This window comes from Chiloscyllium punctatum, chromosome 3 (assembly GCF_047496795.1).
Source record: "Chiloscyllium punctatum isolate Juve2018m chromosome 3, sChiPun1.3, whole genome shotgun sequence".
NCBI lineage: Eukaryota > Metazoa > Chordata > Chondrichthyes > Orectolobiformes > Hemiscylliidae > Chiloscyllium > Chiloscyllium punctatum.
The window spans coordinates 81074669-81092497 of NC_092741.1; the positions used below are offsets into that span (position 1 = coordinate 81074669).

Here is a 17829-nt window from a genome sequence, read left to right on the forward strand (position 1 = left end):
TTAGTATGTCTCAGCTATCTCATAAGGTTAATAACGAAGGATTACAGATGCATTCCAGATTGGAATAAACCCAAGTACTCTCAATAAATGAATGAATGTATCTATAGGCAGGGTTTGTTAGGACTAATTTCACTGAAGTTTAGAAGAATGAGACGGGTTCTCATAGAAATAGGTAAAATTCTAAGAGGACTAGACAGGGTAAATGCAGGAAGGATGACTGGGGAGTCAAGAACCAGGGGTCATGGTTGAAGGATACAGGGTAGGCCAATTTGGACTAGGTCATGGAGAAATCTCTTCACCAAGAGAGTAGTGAACCACAGAAAGCTGTTGATGCCAAAATATTGAATCCTTTCAAGAGGCGTTAGATTATAGTGTTTAAGACCAAAAGGGATCAAAGGGGGAAAGTGAGTATAATGTACTGAGTTAAATGATCAGCTATATCCATATTGAATGGTGGAGCATGCTGAAAGGACTGAATGGCCTACTCCTGGTCCTATGCTCTATGTTTTTACAGATGCATTTGTCCATTTCTTGTTCTGATGGTCATGAAATATCTTTTTCTTAAAATGTCTAGAGCTAGAACTAATATTGGTCGCCGTAGAGAATGACTGCTTAACACTCCTCCATTTACTTTTGGCTGCTGCTAAACGCATTTATTTTAAGTAGGTTAATGTCTCTGATAGAAAATAAATAGAAAATATTTAATGTAACTGCTTTGATTACCATAATTTTCAAAGTTCAGTTCTTATCTGCAAGCTTCAGTTCTTATCTGTGATAGCAGTATATACAGTACTAATAGTTCAATGTTTTTGCCACCAATAACTTTTAACAATTCAAGTTTCAAGGGATAGACCTAGGAATCTAATCAGAAGAGTCAGGCAAAAGATGTTTGATTTGTCTAATAAAAAATTGAAACAAGCTATATCTATTCCACATTTTTCACCAGTGCATTTCATGTTGGCATTATTTTCTCTGCACAGTATCACATAATTGTTACAATACAGAAGGAGGTCCTTTGGCTCATTGCACTGGCTCTTCAAATCCCCTTAGTGCCAATCTCTATCCTTCTCCCCATAACCCTGCCCATTTGTCCTTTACCGACAACAGCCTCAATTGAACCTGCCTGTACTATACTCTTGGGCAGTGCGTTCTGGAACTTAATAAGTTGCTGCATGAACAATTCTTTTCCTCTAAGTTGCCTTTCCTCTTGTTACTAGTTATTTTAAATCAGTGTGCTGTCATTCTTGGTCCTTTCACAAGTGGGAACAGGTTCTCCCTATTTACTGGGCGGCATGGTGACTCAGTGGTTAGCACTGCTGCCTCACAGCGCCAGGGACCCGTGTTCAATTGCCACCTCGGGCAACTGTCTGTGTGGAGTTTGCATATTCTCTCCATGTCTGCGTGGGTTTCCTCCGGGTGCTCAGGTTTCCTCCCACAGTCCAAAGATGTGCAAGTCAGGTGAATTGACCATGCTAAATTGCCCGTCGTGTTAGGTGGATTAGTCAGGGGTAAATATAGGGTTTCTCTATGGAGGGTCGGTGTGGACTTGTTGGACTGAAGGGCTTGTTTCCACACTGTAGGTAACCTAATCTACTCTGACCAGACCCCTCACAATTTTCAATAACTATCAAATCTCCTCTCAGTTTACTTTTCTCGAAAGAAAGCAACTCCAGCTTCTCCAGTATACCTTCATAACCAAGCTCGTCTTCCCTGGCATCATTCTTGTGTATTGTTTCTGTACTGTCTCCAATGTCTTCACATCCATCCTAAACTGCAGTTCCCAGAATGGACTCAATACTTAACAGAGGCTGAACTTCTGTCTTTTATAAGTTCCACATAACCTCCTTGTTCTTGTACACTATGTCCTCTATAACAAAGCGTAAGATGTTGTATGTGAAATAATTTCACACAGACCGATATTCTGTCACCAAGTCACCCTTTATTTATATGTGGACAGTCCTTGACACTGATCCAGCTCCCTCAGAGCCAGTTCTCAGACTAAGCAAGATGTGTAATTGTTCAGTTCTTATCAGTCAGCCTGGACTCCCCGATTGGACCAGATTAACAGCCCCAATCAGGGAACTCATATTCTATGAGGTTCATCAGGTTGACCTCGTGATAATCGCTTTATTAATTTGCGACAAACGTATCATTTGATATCATAGATTTTCAGGGAATAAATATGCTCAGTGAAGATTCTGCTTTAAAAATCTATACATTTGAAATTATTTTTTGGATAAAGTATCTTCAAGATGCAGACCACTGGAGATCTTATCTGTTACAGTGGAATGTTTCAAAATCTATAGAAATGTGTCTCAGTCTTGAGTCACCAAAGTGAGACATTTTGAATCTACGCATTACTGCACAACAAAATGGGTCTTTCTAAGATGCTAAGCAGTGTTTTTTTCCCTCAACAGACATGAAACTGACAGCTGATTGAATTGATTATTATGACATTTGAAAAGCCAATTTCCTCAGCTCAAAGACAATACAGTGGTCTAGATCCAAGCTAATAATTCTTAACACAGTTGGAAAGGACATGCAACATGTAAGAATGGAAACTATATAATATCTGCACAGAATCTGAGGGTGTAGAACGGGAAGAAGCAGGCATTGGAGCAAACGCTCTCAGGAAAGACGTTTGATCAAGTAGAGAATAGAGGGAAAAGGTAAGGAAAGTGAGGCAAAATAAACTGAAGCTGGAGCACTTCAGATGAAGAAGGAACTTCTCTCACCATCTTAGAAGGTGCTGTTAATGAGGAGCTACATGTATAAGAAAATAGCATCTATTCAATATCAATGCCATCAGAGCTGCTGTGTCTGACTTTGTGTTAACTTCTTTGCTGCAGCAACAAGGAACTCTAGCAATGATATACCATCAATATGTGAACTACAAATGGAAACGGTTACTGCTTTAAACCAACGAGTCTATGGAAGAAAAGTCTGCAGTTTTAAAACAAGTTACTGAACTTACAGTGAGTTGTAGTTCCATTGTTGCTTGATTCAATTAGTGCGGGAGGATTACTTGGCTCATCAGCATCATAGAGTTATAGGAATGTACTGCTTCGGTCCAACTTGTCCATGCCGACCAGATATCCGAACCTAATTTAGTCCCATTTGCCAGCACTTGGCCCATATCCCTCTAAACCCTTCCTATTCATATATCCATTCAGATGCCTTTTAAATGTTGTAATTGTACCAGCCTCCACCACTTCCTCTGGCAGCTCATTCGACACATGCACCACCCTCTGCATGAAGGTTCTTTGGTCCCTTTTAGACTTTTCCCCCCTCACCCTAAACCTATGCCCTCTAGTTCTGTGCTCCCCTATTCCAGGGAAAAGACCTAGTCTATTTACCCTATCCTTGCCCCTCATGATTTTATAAACCTCAATAAGGTCACTCTTCAGCCTCCAACACACCAGGGAAAACAGCCCCAGCCTATTCAGCCTTTTCCAGTAGCACAAACCCTCCAACCCTGGCAACATCCTTGTACCTCTTTTCTGAACACTTTCAAATTTCACAACATCCTTCTGATAGGAAGGAGACCAGAACTGCACGCATTATTTCAATAGTGGCCTAACCAATGTCCTGGGCAACCGCAACATGTCCTTTCAACTCCTGTACTCAATACTCTGACTAATAAATGAAAGCATACCAAACACACTGTCCTATCTACCTGCGAATCCACTTTCAAGGCAATATGAGCCTGCATTCCAAGGTCTTTTTGTTCAACAATGCTTCCCAAGACTTTACCATGAAGTGTATAAGTCCTACTATGATTTGCTTTTCCAAAATGCAGCACTTTGTATTTATCTAAATTAAACTTCATCTGCCATTCCTTAGCCCATTGGTCCATCTGATCAAGATCCAATTTTACTCTCAGGTAACCTTCTTTGATGTCCACTATACCTCCAATTTTGTTATTATCTGCAAACTTACTAAGTATACCTCCTATATTCACGTCCAAATCATTTATATAAATGACAAAAAGCAATGGACCCAGCACCGATCCTTGTGGAACACCACTGCTCACAGGCCTCCAGTCTGAAATGCAACCCTCCACCACCACCTTCAAGTCAGTTCTGTATCCAAATGGCTAGTTCTCCCTGTATTCCATGAGATCTAACCTTGCCAACCAGTCTACCATGACAAACCTTATCGAATGCTTTACTGAAGTCCATATAGATCATGTCCACTGCTCTGCCCTCATCAATCGCCTTCGTTATTTCTTCACAAGACTCAATCAAGTTTGTGAGATATGATTTCCCATGCACAAAGCTATATTGACTATCCCTAGTGAGTCCTTGCCTTTCCAAATGCATATAAATCCTATCACTCAGGATTCCCTCCAACAACTTGCCAACTTGTCAGGCTCACTGGTCTATAGTTCCCTGGCTTTTCCTTACCACCTTTCTTAAATAGTGTCACCATCTTAGCCAACTTCCAGTCTTCTGTCACCTCATCTGTGACTATTGATGATACAAATACCTCAGCAAGGGGACCAGCAATCACTTCTCTAGCTTCCCACAGATCTCTAGGGTACATCTGATCAGGTCCTGGGGATTTATCCAGTTGTATGCATTTTAAGACATCCAGCACCTCCTCCTCTGTAATATGGACATTATTCAAGATATCACCATATATTTCCCCACATTCTTTATCGACCATGTCCTTCTCCATAGTAAACTCTGATATAAAAATGTGCATCTAGGCAGTTACTCAGAGATAGGCTGTTGGCTGTTTTTTTTAAAATCAGGACTAGTTGGCTGCCTTCTAGGGTGCACAGGCAGAGCAGATTTAGTCATCACCCTCTCTTTATTCTTACATTGGCTAACATCAGCTGCTCATTTTTGTAGAACTCTTAGATTTTGTAATAGTTCAGGCATTAGAAGAATCATGCTTCCAAGATCATCAAGTGTATGATTGCAAATTTCACATATGACATTTTCTTTTAACATTTACTACTTTTGTTGTGAACAGTAGTTTTCTATACCCTGTAGGTAAGCTCGAACATGTGAGACAAGAGGCTTCTAATTTCAAATGTGGACAGTAAAAAATTTGTATTTTTGCAGGACATGTTAATACTACAATGTAAACACTTAAATAAGTGTGGCACATTTGAAATAGAAAAATGTCATTCTTAATAGTCTAAGTGTGTCTTAAGTCCACAAGCTTCTTTTTTCTTTTTACAACAGTGATAACATTGACATAACCATTGCAGTGAATTATAATGATGGAGTGTATTAAAAGATTCGAGTTCATTACTTTCATAGCACTTGAACGGTGAATTACCTTTAAAATTGAACTTACATGCACATACTCCAAATTCATATTTAGGTTTATCACCAGAATAGTCACAGTACAGGTTCTTGTGAGGGTCACAGGTGTCAGCTTCAGTGCAGAGCTCCCCAAATTGTTTTGCACAGGTTTTGCAACATCCACAGCCATCAGTAACCAGACTCACTCCAGGTAAACATAAAGGTTTGCGTGGACATTTGCACGGCCATTTGCAAAATTGTCTGCGTTCAGGAACGTCTTCAATTTCTGCTATCTTCCTTCCAGTTTTCACTAGTGCTTGCTGCACATGACTCTGTGGTATCCTGCATAAGAACTTAGATATAGTTAAAACATCTGAGGAATCTTGTCTCAAGGATGCTCTATCCCTGTTCTGCTGTCTTGTAAAAAATGAGTTAAAAGTTTTGTGAATGGAAATATTTGCAATCATGTTGCAAGAAGTTCATATTTAACCTCGTGTCTTTGGGAGAGCTTCCACTTGCTATGGCTGATAATATTAGTGCAAACCTGGCAGAATCAGTCATTCCAGTGCATAACATAGGGCACTTCAACCTGGGTTGAGGTTAAATTCACCTGCATCACATCCTGCTCACAAAACAGATCTTACCTTACCTTAAATCAAAATTGCAAGATGCCATCCACTATTGTGATACGCAGAGAAGGCTCATCAATGTGCACTGAGTTACTTGGACACACAGACACTAATTGGCACATTTTAAACTGAAGTCTTTTTAAAAATAATAATGGGTACTAATCAAAGAATGATTCAGTAAATTTTTTAGTTATTTTCAATGATTCTAAATAGGGTTATCTCAGGAGGATGAACTCATCTTTGGTCATAGTGTGATAGAATCACAAAGTCATACAGCACAGAAACAGACCCTTCGGTCCAACCAGTCCATGCTGAACCTAATCCCAAACTAAACTAATCCACCTTCTTGCTCCTGGCCAATATCTTTCCTATTCATGTACTTATCCAAGTACTTATCCAAATGTCTTTGAAATGTTGTAATTGTACCCATATCCAGTTTCCTCAGGATATTCATTCCACACATGAAGCACCCTTTGGACAAAACATTTGCCAATCATATCCTTTTTAAAGTTCTCTCCTCTCACTTTAAAAATGTGCCCCCTAGTCTTGAACTCTCCCATCCTAGGGAAAAGACAACTACCATTAACCCAATCTATACCCCTCATTATTTTGTAAACTTACATCCTGAAACACCAGATTGACAGCATTAAATTAACAAAAAAATATATTCTATTATGCCATGCTATTCCACTGTTACATTAAAGATTGTATATTTAAAATTATGCCAGTTAATAGATATTAATTAAATCAAAGGATTGATGACATAGTGTGGGGGTCTTGACATAAATGAGTCCATGTTTGGGTGGACTCTGACCACCTGAGAGTGTAATAATATTTCTTTTCAGTTTTGGCTTTCCGTTCTGGTGCTGAAGTAAATAAGGTTCAGAGTTATTCTTCTTCATGAAGGCTGGTAAATAAACATATCTGTTTTGTTAAGAATATATTTAGATCCAAAAGACCTTAGCTGATCTCGTCAGAGTAACAGACAGAGCACTCCATCTTAGTCTTGAACATACTTAGCAACAAATATATAAAAGATCCTGTACGCAAAAACTGAAAAAAAAACTATGGATGCTGAAAGTCAGAAACAACTAGATTGGGTTGGGATATCTGGTCGGCATGGACAGGTTGGACCGAAGGGTCTGTTTCCATGCTGTACATCTCTATGACTCTATGATTATGCTGGAAAAGCTCAGAAAGTCTGACAGCAGCTGTGGAGAGAAATCAAAGTTCACATTTTGTTAATGTTTCCAGTGACCCTTCTTCAGAAGATGCCCAGAAATTTCTGATTTTGTTTATAAAAGATCCTCTGGTGGAGAAATGGTTCCAAGATGAATCAACATCAAAATCCTCAGCCAAAGGACTACCACCACCAAACTGTGCAAATAGTGTATTTTGGGAGAGTTCTTCAGTGAAAGAACTGAAGCCAACATGCCCATTCTAAAAGCTGAGAGACTTAGCAAACAACCCAGGTCTTTTTCAATATATAATTTCAGTTACATCTCACTGTAAACTTTTACTATAAATTCTGTGTCCTATACTCAGTAAGAAGGAGTCTACAGCTTCATACTTTATAATGCATGGTGGCACAGTGGTTAGCACTGCTGCCTCACAGCGCCAGAGACCTGGGTTCAATTCCCGCCTCAGGCAACTGACTGTGTGGAGTTTGTACATTCCCCCCGTGTCTGCGTGGGTTTCCTCCGGGTGCTCCGGTTTCCTCCCACAGTCCAAAGATGTGCAGGTCAGGTGAATTGGCCATGCTAAATTGTCCGTAGTGTTAGGTAAGGGGTAGATGTAGGGGTATGGGTGGGTTGCGCTTCGGCGGGTCGGTGTGGACTTGTTGGGCCGAAGGGCCTGTTTCCACACTGTAAGTAATCTAATCTAATCTAATCTAATGCAGTATGTTGCATTATGTTCAGTGTTTCAAGATAGCACCGGAGCATGACGGCACTTTGTGTGCAAAACATGAAAAAAACACTTCTCACTGTACCTTCTTATACTCCACAACCACCTGATGAAGGAGCAGTGCTCCAAAAACTAGTGCTTCCAAATAAACCTGTTGGACTATAACCTGGTGTTGTGTGATAAATTTTAACTCTGTTAGCAATGTTCCTTCTTCTGAACAATGTACTAACTTTTCACCACCGGGGGGACCCATCGCTCTTTGTAAAATATGTTGTGTCAGTTATTATAAAATGTGGGTTGGTTTGAACCATAGAACTATCCCAGGCTGCTTTCCATCGAGCTCTGACTCATGAAAGCAGAATAAATGCCTGCTTTGTTAACGAACTAAAAATGCCTGGAAATGTTCTAACATAGCTATGGAGAACAAGTTGTCTATTATGATGGCATGTAGTGTATGGCATTAAGGAGAAGCAATTACATTATCTCATCATGTCAGTGCAAAACATGGACAAAGTCTTTTGAAAATTTACATCATCCATGGAACATTCTGTCACCCATGATATTCCGATCAGTATTCTCTGAGTGTGACGTAGGGTTGTCAATTAGGCTTGGAAACATTTTTGGAAATTTCATCACTTGACCTCCTGTGTCCAATAATACATTTTAAGTATGAGCAGAATCTTCTGATATCAGCCTGAAATTTGTCTTTTACTAACATGAATTAATGTCTTTTTTTTCAGTGTACTTCATTTATGACAAAGTACAAAGTCAGATTAGATATCTAAGCAATAAACAATGGGAAAGAGCAAAGAAAATAAGGGGAAAGTAAAGACAAGTAGGCTGTATACAAAGGTTTATAAACAAAAAACAAAAAAAAACTGCAGAAACAAAAACAGAAGTTGCTGGAAAACTCAGCATGTCTGGCAACATCTGTGAAGAGAAATCAGCATTAATGTTTCAGGTCTGGTTCTGACGAAGGGTCCAGCAACTTCTGTTTCTGTTACAAAGGTTTCTACTTTAGATTAGATTAGATTAGATTACTTACAGTGTGGAAACAGGCCCTTCGGCCCAACAAGTCCACACCGCCCCGCCGAAGCGTACCCACCCATACCCCTCCATCTACATCGACCCCTTACCTAACACTACGGGCAATTTAGCATGGCCAATTCACCTGACCTGCACATCTTTAGTTGGCAACAAGGAGTAATGTTGGAAAAAGTGACAGGCTCATGTGTAATTTAGAACTCAGCAGCTGGGGAACTATGCGGAACAGCCCAGCTCTTCTGTGCCATGTTTTTAAATATATACTGTACTACCAATCTATACAGGAAATTATGTTCCTTAATGTGGAGTTTTACAAACCAAAATCAAACATCCAAAATTGCAGCACTGCCACCTGTGATTTTCACATATCTTAACTGATAGAAAATCATATGGACCTTTAATTATGATTTGTACATGGGATGTGAGTGTCACTGTGTAGACCATCATTTATTTCCCAATCCTGACTGACGAGAGGATAGTTAAAAGTCAACTGTACTGCTTTGGATCTGGATTCATATTAAGGCCAGACTAGGCAAAGGTGCAGATCTCCTTTCTTAAAAGACATTAGTGAACCAAATTGGTTTTTACAACAATTGACAAATGTTCACCATTTGATCACCTTTATTTTTAATTCCAGAATTTAATTGAATTCAAGTTTCACCAACTGCCACTCTCGGATGGGAATCTATGCACCCCCACCCTCACTCCCAGAACATTAGCCTGGAGCTCTAAATTACTAGTCTGTGAAAGTGCCACAGCCATCGCCACCTCCAACCCCACCCCACCCCCAAGTTTTGTGTCTTTCCTTAAAATGTTCTCATGGATATAGTGTTGGTCATTTGGATTAGTAGTCTCAACTTTCAGATTCTTTCTGAAGGTAGATTGAAAAGGTGGGTATTGTATTATGTGTTGCAGCAATGGGCCTTTAAGGGTATGTGCTCATGAAATCAATACAATGTTATGGTATGTAACCTAGTTAGGTTAGATGAGGTTAGATTTAGATATATTGTCACATGTATATAAAGATACAGTGAAAAGTGTTTTTTCATGTTTTGTATGCAAAGTGTCATCATGTTCTCGTGCTGTCTTGAAAAACTGAATATAATGCAATATACTGCATTATAAAGTATGAAGCTTACAGTCTCCTTCTTACTGAGTTCTATTCACTTGCAGCATGATGCATTGAGGAAGGAGTACTGCAGAACAAAGAGTTTTAGCTTGAGCACACACACAGAAGAGCCTGTGACTGTAATATATATCTGTAAATTCCAGCTGCTGTAATAAAAGTTCATTGCATTCTTCAGTGCTACATAACTCACACTTCACCCTTATGTTATGGGAGCTGACATAACTATCACAGCATGATAGTTGTAGATCATCAGTAAAACATGGCACATCATATCAGTGGAAATGCCACTAAATAATGGTAGAGCACAAAATATTATTGTCAAACTTACAAGATATTATAGATCCTATCATGTATAATGGCTGTGTAATATCCAAAATTCTTAATGAGTTCTTCTTGAGAAGTTGGAAACACTGAAAAGTCTGAAATAATTAACAGTCCCTAATTCTCCAAATGGCGTCAACAATCAGCATTATAGGATGAACTTGAGTCATTCAAAGTTTTTAAGAATGTGTGGTGGATGGAAGGCAGTAATTGGTGTGACGGTAATACACTTCTTGCCCTGAAAAACTGGAAAGTAAATACATATGGAAGTATTTTTGCATTATATTTGTTGCTGATTGAGTTGCAAACCAATATGAAAGAAAAGCCTTCTAATGCATCCATTTCTGCCATGAGCTGTTCAGGATGAAGTTGGTCCCTGTATTCTTTGACAGCAATTTTAACTGACAGATCAAGGTCCAACCTTCCAAGAAGTTTGTAAGTGAAGGATTTCTTAATCTCAAGTCTTGTATATTTTATGTGCAGTGAGTCAATGTAATCATGTCACTTCATAAAGTTGGTTACATTTCGACTGGATTTTCTGTGAAATGACATTCTCATAGAGGTTGTCACTCCAGCCTTTTTTTAACAGAATCAGGGAGCTTTCTGAGAAGAGATTCACTCAGAGCTCCCTCACAGATGTGCAGCCGCACATCTATTCTGACAGTTCTTTCGTAAAGTGGAAATGTATGAGGAGGGCAAACCACTCCCTCTTTTCACATGCAGTCAGCTGCCGTGGTTTGAAATATAAACATCCCGACAACAACTTTGACAGTCGAACAGTGAGTGCCAAAGGTAAGTGTGATGTAAGGGTGCTAGGTGGTCTGGGATGGTTGGAGGGAGGGGGGTGTAGGATGCCAGGTTGGTAGAGCACAAGCTGGGCAGGATCCCAGAAATAGAATGCCAGATGGATGGAAGGTAGGTTGCCAAGTGGGTAAGATGTCATGTACGGAGGGTGACAACTGGGTAGGGGATAGGTCGTCAGATGAATAGGGAGTAGACTGCCAACTAAATAGGGTCTTAGATGGGTAGTGTATTGGGATATCAGGAAGCAGGTGCAAACCAGGTAAAGGTTAAGATGCCAGGGCACAGTTTGGTTGGATCAAGTCCAGTTGGCAGGTGAGGGGTTCAGATCAGGGGGTGGAGGGTCGGGTCTGGAGAGGGGAGGTTGGATTGAATTGGGCTGCAAGAGGCTAGGGCAAGTGTTTTTGGGGGTATGTGAGGTGTATACGGAATCAGTTTAATAGTTACTCAGGAGTTAGTCTAAATATTTAATAATCTAAACTTTTGAAATATAAACTAGATGAAAATGGGATGCAGCTTTATGGGAGGTGGAAATAGGTATAAAGTGAAGCTCAAGGGCATAATGAAATGGATTACATTTTAGCAACTCATCATGTAGTTCTTATAATTGTCAAACAGATCCTGCATTAAGGAACAGCAACAAAAATTGTGAAACAGGCCAGTGTTTGTATTAACTGAGCAGAAGTAACATTGCTAAGGCATTCATCAAAGGCAATAGCAAAACAAATTCCAGTTAGGTGTAGTTTGCGGAAACTGGTTTGAAACTAAATAAGATTATTTTTAAAAACTGTAAAGAAGTCAACATGCCAACAAAAATTAAAACAATAACACTAGCAAGTAAAATTGCCATCGTCCGACAGGACCACAGGGCTACTTTCTCATTAGAGAGAGTTGATTGGTGGTAAGTTAACTAGAGGGTCACCATGCCTCGGGTGAGGGGGTGGTCCAGTAGGTAGGACCTTCATAGTACACGCAGCTGGTGCTTGAATTGAACCCATGCTGTTGGCCTCACTCTACATTGCAACCAGCCATGCAGCTTCTGAACTAGAATAACATAATAATAAAAACACTAACCTACACATTCAAGTCAAAGGTCTTTAGAAGGCAGGTTAAGAAAGTAAATCCCCATATAAAGAAGAGGAAGTAGAGAGATAGGACTTGAGTAACTTTACCTGGTGAAAAGGGTGCCCCCATCAATTTCACATCAAGGGTTGTCTAGACAAAGAGCACTAATATAAATGGAAACTCGAAACAAAGGGGTAAGGAAAGGTGAAATCATAAAAGAGACACTGAAATTACCTCAATATTTGACACAGTGAAGTGGTAGCAATGATGATTACAAACAAAAAAATGTTAAATTACTTTATTGATCAACCAGCGAATACATTTAATTGATGTAACTGAATTACCACTGCCCAAAAACTTAAATATTTCATGCAAACACTGTTATCAGCTGAAACAAGTTATTATAAACTTTTTATAAATGCAATTTTTCTTTTAAGGTATTCTAATATTGTACAGCACAACTCATTTGTGAATAACCTCAAAATGCAATTCAATTAATCACACCATCTTTGTATTCCAATATTAAATTGTAGTCAAGAAGGATTTGAGCCTCAATAGCACTACAAACATATTGCCCCAGCCACACACAATGCATTTCCTCAGAGTGGTCCATGAGCTAAGAATTTGTGTGCATGTATGCATAACCCCATTTCAATTTAGGAGTAGTTCATTTGAAAAATAGCAAGCAAAATTTTAGGATTAACAAGATAAAAATTAGGGTGTAGTTTTGCTCGCTGAGCTGTAGGTTTGATATCCAGATGTTTCATTACCTGGCTAGGTAACATCATCAGTGGCGACCTCCAAGTGAAGCGAAGCTGTTGTCTCCTGCTTTCTGTTTATATCTTTCTCCTGGATGGGGTTCCTGGGGTTTGTGATGTCATTTCCTGTTCATTTTCTGAGGGGTTGATAGATGGTATCTAGATCTATGTGTTTGTTTATGGCGTTGTGGTTGGAGTGCCAGGCCTCTAGGAATTCTCTGGCATGTCTTTGCTTAGCCTGTCCCAGGATAGATGTGTTGTCCCAGTCGAAATGGTGGTTTGTTTCATCCGTGTGTAGGGCTATGAGGGAGAGAGGGTCGTGTCTTTTTGTGGCTAGCTGGTGTTCGTGTATCCTGGTGGCTAACTTTCTTCCTGTTTGTCCTACGTAGTGTTTGTGGCAGTCCTTGGATGGAATTTTGTAGACGACGTTGGTTTTGCCAATGGGATGTACTGGGTCTTTTAAGTTTGTTAGTTTTTGTTTGAGAGTGTTGGTGGGCTTGTGTGCTACTAGGATTCCAAGGGGTCTTAGCAGTCTGGCTGTCATTTCTGAGACTTCTTTGATGTATGGTAAGGTGGTTAAGGTTTCTGGCTGTGTTAGGTCTGCTTATTGTGGTTTGTTCCTGAGGAATCTGCGCAATGTATTTTTTGAGCATCCATTCTTCTTGAATACGTTGTATAGGTGGTTCTCCCCTGTTTTCCGAAGTTCGTCTGTGCTGCAGTGTGTGGTGGCTCGTTGGAATAGTGTTCTGATACAGCTTTGTTTTATGTGTGTTGGGATGGTTGCTGGTGTAGTTAAGTATTTGGTCAGTGTTTGTCAGTTTTCTGTACACGCAGGTTTGTCCTTGTCCTTTCGTTGTCCTTTCTTTCGACTGTGACATCCAGGAATGTGAGTTTGTTGTCGGTTTCTTCCTCCTTGGTGAACTTTATGCCTGTGAGGGTGTTGTTGATGATGTTAAATGTCTCTTCTATCTTATTTCGTTTTGTGACATAGATCTAGATACCATCTATCAACCCCTCAGAAAACGAACAGGAAATGACATCGCAAACCCCTGGAACCCCATCCAGGACAAATATATAAACAGAAAGCAGGAGACAACAGCTTCGCTTCACTTGGAGGTCGCCACTGATGATGTTACCTAGCCAGGTAATGAAACGTCTGGATATCAAACCTACAGCTCAGCGAGCAAACCTACACCCTAAACCTCAACCTGAGCTACAAACCTTCACAAACCTTGCAGATAAAAATTAGTTTATTTCAAAACACTGCTCAAGGTTATGTAAATAATAGCCACATACAGGTCTATTGCAGGTAAATAGCTGCAGTTGAGATGTTGTTGAAGGGTTCAAATTGAAGCATTACATTGAACAGTTACGCTGACGCCTACAGGCAAATATAAATAGAAAATAGGAGGAGGAGTGGGCCATTCAGCCCTTCGAGCCTGCTCCACAATTCAATATCATCATGGCTGAACATTCAACTCAGTAATCTGTTCCTGCTTTCTCCCCATATCTTTTGACCCTTTTAGCCCTAGGAATAGCAAACCCCTTGAAAGCATTCAATGATTTGGTATCAACTACTTTCAGTGGCAGAAAATACCACAGGTTTACCACTCTCTGGGTGAAGAAATTTCTCCTCATCTCAGTACTAAATAGCCTATCCCATCTCCTTAGACTGTGACCTCAGTCATCAGAAATGTGCTGTCTAGTCCTGTTAGAATTTCCCAACTCTGTGTTTAGATCACTGGTCTAGCCTTGTGGTCGACCATCACTGGACTTTACTTCAGGCTCCACTGTCCATGTCTAGTTCTGACAGTCTGGTCACCATTGTCAGTATGCAGTGGTTTGAAATCTACACTGCTGGGAGTGAACAGCTACATATTATATTGAACACAACTATAAGCAGAGATTGGTAAGAAAGGATGTCCTACTTGGAGCCCTACAGACCCAGGCTCCTAATCCATGTGATATGGCATAGGTTCGCATTCACAGGCTCAGTAACTGTACTTTGAGTAAAAAAGTTACATTGCTTTTACTCACAGTGGCCAGCATGACAAAAATACATCAGACAGAATTTTCCACTTTTCAGTTGTCAGACTGTTCATTGAAATTAATGTGGAGGAAAGTTTGGGCTACTAAGAAGCAAATGGAAAGCTCAGGCCATCATTTCCAACAATGAACCATGCTGAACGGTTTATGTCTGTATATGATTTTAACAAAAAGGTTGAATATTAAAATGCATTTTTGTACACTTGCAGTAGCAGTGGGATATTAACTTAATTTTTCAAATTAGCCCGAGTGCCAATTTTCAAGTTTTTTCAAATTTTTTTAAAATTATAGGAAAATTAGCCAGTATTATTCACTTCCAGAAAACAGTCATAGTGGACTAGAAACAGTAACTCTGTTTCTCTCTCCACAAAGGCTGATATTTTCTAGCATTTTCATGTTTTTCTTTAAGATTTCCAGCATCCATGTAGTTTTGCTTTTATCCATTATTATGCCTGATTAAATATTGCACCGGAAATTGCTGAGTAACAAAAAAAATTACTTATTTCCAACCTTCCATGGATGACATGGGAATGTGATAGAATACTCTCCACTTGCCTGGATGAGTGTAATTCCAACAGCATTCAAGAAGCTTGACACCCATCTAGAACAAAGCAGCCCAATTGATTGCCACCACATCCTCAAAACTTCACTCCCTCCACCACTGCCCACTCAGTCGCAGCAATGTGCACTATCTCCAAGATGCACTGCAGAAATTCACTCAAGATCCTTAAACAGCACCTTCCAAACTCACAATCACTTCCAAGAGTGGGAAATACATGGGAACACCACCTCCTCCAACATACCCACCATCTTGACTTAGAAATATATTCATTCCTTTACTGTGACTGGGTCATAATCCTGGAATTTCTACCAACAACACATGAACTGTATTGGTTCAAGAAGAGAGTTCACCACCACCTTCTTAACTACCGATGGACAATAGTGATGATCCAACCAGTGAAACCCAAATCTTCTGAATACAAGAAAACGATTGACTGGGAAAGTGACACTGCACTCTCCCCTAAACCGAATCTAGCTAACTCTTGTTTTTCAATAGCTTGCTTTTACACTCTTACAATTGTAAGGCCATTTGTCCTTGCTTAGCGATTACGATCTATTCACGCTGGAGACCTTTTGCTGTTCTGGAAATCCACCAGATGTCACTCAATATGAGGGATAGGGTTGTACTGAAATGGATTTGTAAGACAGCAGTAATTTCACTCAGGGCCTGATATTTGACAAACAGCTAGCTCCAAATGGAAGCGATGTCACCGAAAAAAAATGTTGGTTTGAGCCAAAAGTTGAAAAAGCGATCGCATATTAGTTAAAAAATCACACAACACCAGGTCATAGACAACCACCTGATAAAGGAGCTGCGCTCCGAAAACTAGTGCTTCCAATTAAACCTGTTGGACTATAACCCGGTGTTGTGTGATTTTTAACTTTGTACACCCCAGTCCAACACCGGCATCTCCAAATCATCGCATGTTAGAGACGAAAACGAAATGAATAAGTTGCATGCTGCCAGAATCGAGTCTCGAAAATATGCTTCTGCACCAATATGTCATTACTGCAAAAGGCTAACTCTCGGCATTAAAATGTGGAATTACTAACTGCCTCCAGCTATTTGGCTAAAAGCTGTTCCCAATTAAGTTGTGAGATCATGCCCTGAAGCAAATACGTGCATATTTGGTTTTAAAAGTTCGTTTATAAATTAAAGAGCTGGGCTCCAATATATGTGCAATTTTAAATTAAATTATGTATATATATATATATATATTTTAAAATTTGGCTGCTTTCCAATACACAACTTCCGGCAAAATACAACATTTACTTTCACTCGCTCTAAGCAGTGCTACTGTATGCTCTACCTCACATATTGCTACGAGGTTAAAGACTTTCATTCTGAAAATACCAGGAAACCTGTCAAGCGTTTTTGCACCGTTGGCTCGCTCTCATTGCCTTTTCTTTTCTCTCCCATCTCCCCATTTGACTGCATGAAGAATATGAAATTTAGATCTCTAAAGTAAAAATGTGAATATCCTCATTGGCATTCGTCACCTGAATGCTTACTGATTTAACTGATTTAACTGATTCGTGAACGAAGCGACCTTGGAGTATATTTCTAAAAATTTATTTAAGTACTATAAACTTCTGCGACCATACAGAGGATAGTTTCCCATTAACAAATCCAATTGAACGGGCATAATTGAAACAACCAAATGAGACAAAATAATTTTGAAAATACTCTTCATAATAGGCTAGCGCCAAGCATGTAAACTTTCAGATGCATTTTAGCAATCTATGTGATGACGGACACAGTTAAGAGCGCGTATTTATATAAACGGAAAGTTATTTTCCAATTATAGGAAAAGACAGCTGAAAAATGGAAAGAAATGAACGTTGGTGAAAGTGTTTAAAAACGATAACCTTACCTGGTTGGTATAAGTGAAAAGCAGGATGTAGGAGAAGAGCCCGTGCATGGTGTGGAATCAGAACACGACTTGGCTAGAGCTGGGAATAAACTGTGCACAAAGGGAGACCTCTGTCCTTAAACCCACAAGGACCGCTGTTAGCTTTCATATTTCCATCCATTCCTCGTACTTCCCTGTGACCTTCCTGGAGCATTCCGCATTCAAAACATCTGTCCTGCCAACGGGCATACTTTGGGTACACGTTTTCCTTTTCGGAATGTCTTTATAATTTAATTCTGAAGCTTACAGATCAATGTTAACGCCATTACTTAATTAAGATAGCATATATAACTACTTAATTTTCCATTTATATACCGCCTTTAACACTTCGAAATCTGACAAAATATGGCCCTCAGCCAAAGGAGAAAATATTAAGCTGAATAACCAAAAAAAAGAGGC

At 39.7% G+C, this 17829-nt stretch overlaps 1 protein-coding gene across 1 annotated transcript in view; it reads right to left on the bottom strand.

Moving 5' to 3' along the window:
* ccn6 (cellular communication network factor 6) overlaps positions 1-17465 on the bottom strand; it is a 37112-nt gene extending 19647 nt beyond the window's left edge. Inside the window, exons 1-2 of the mRNA XM_072549634.1 lie at positions 17392-17465; positions 5311-5611 (exon numbers count right to left, since the gene is read on the bottom strand). Coding sequence (XP_072405735.1) covers positions 5311-5611; positions 17392-17439 — 349 coding nt within the window. The 5' untranslated portion in view covers positions 17440-17465. The remainder of the gene's footprint in view (positions 1-5310; positions 5612-17391) is intronic.
* Positions 17466-17829: the final 364 nt, after the last annotated feature.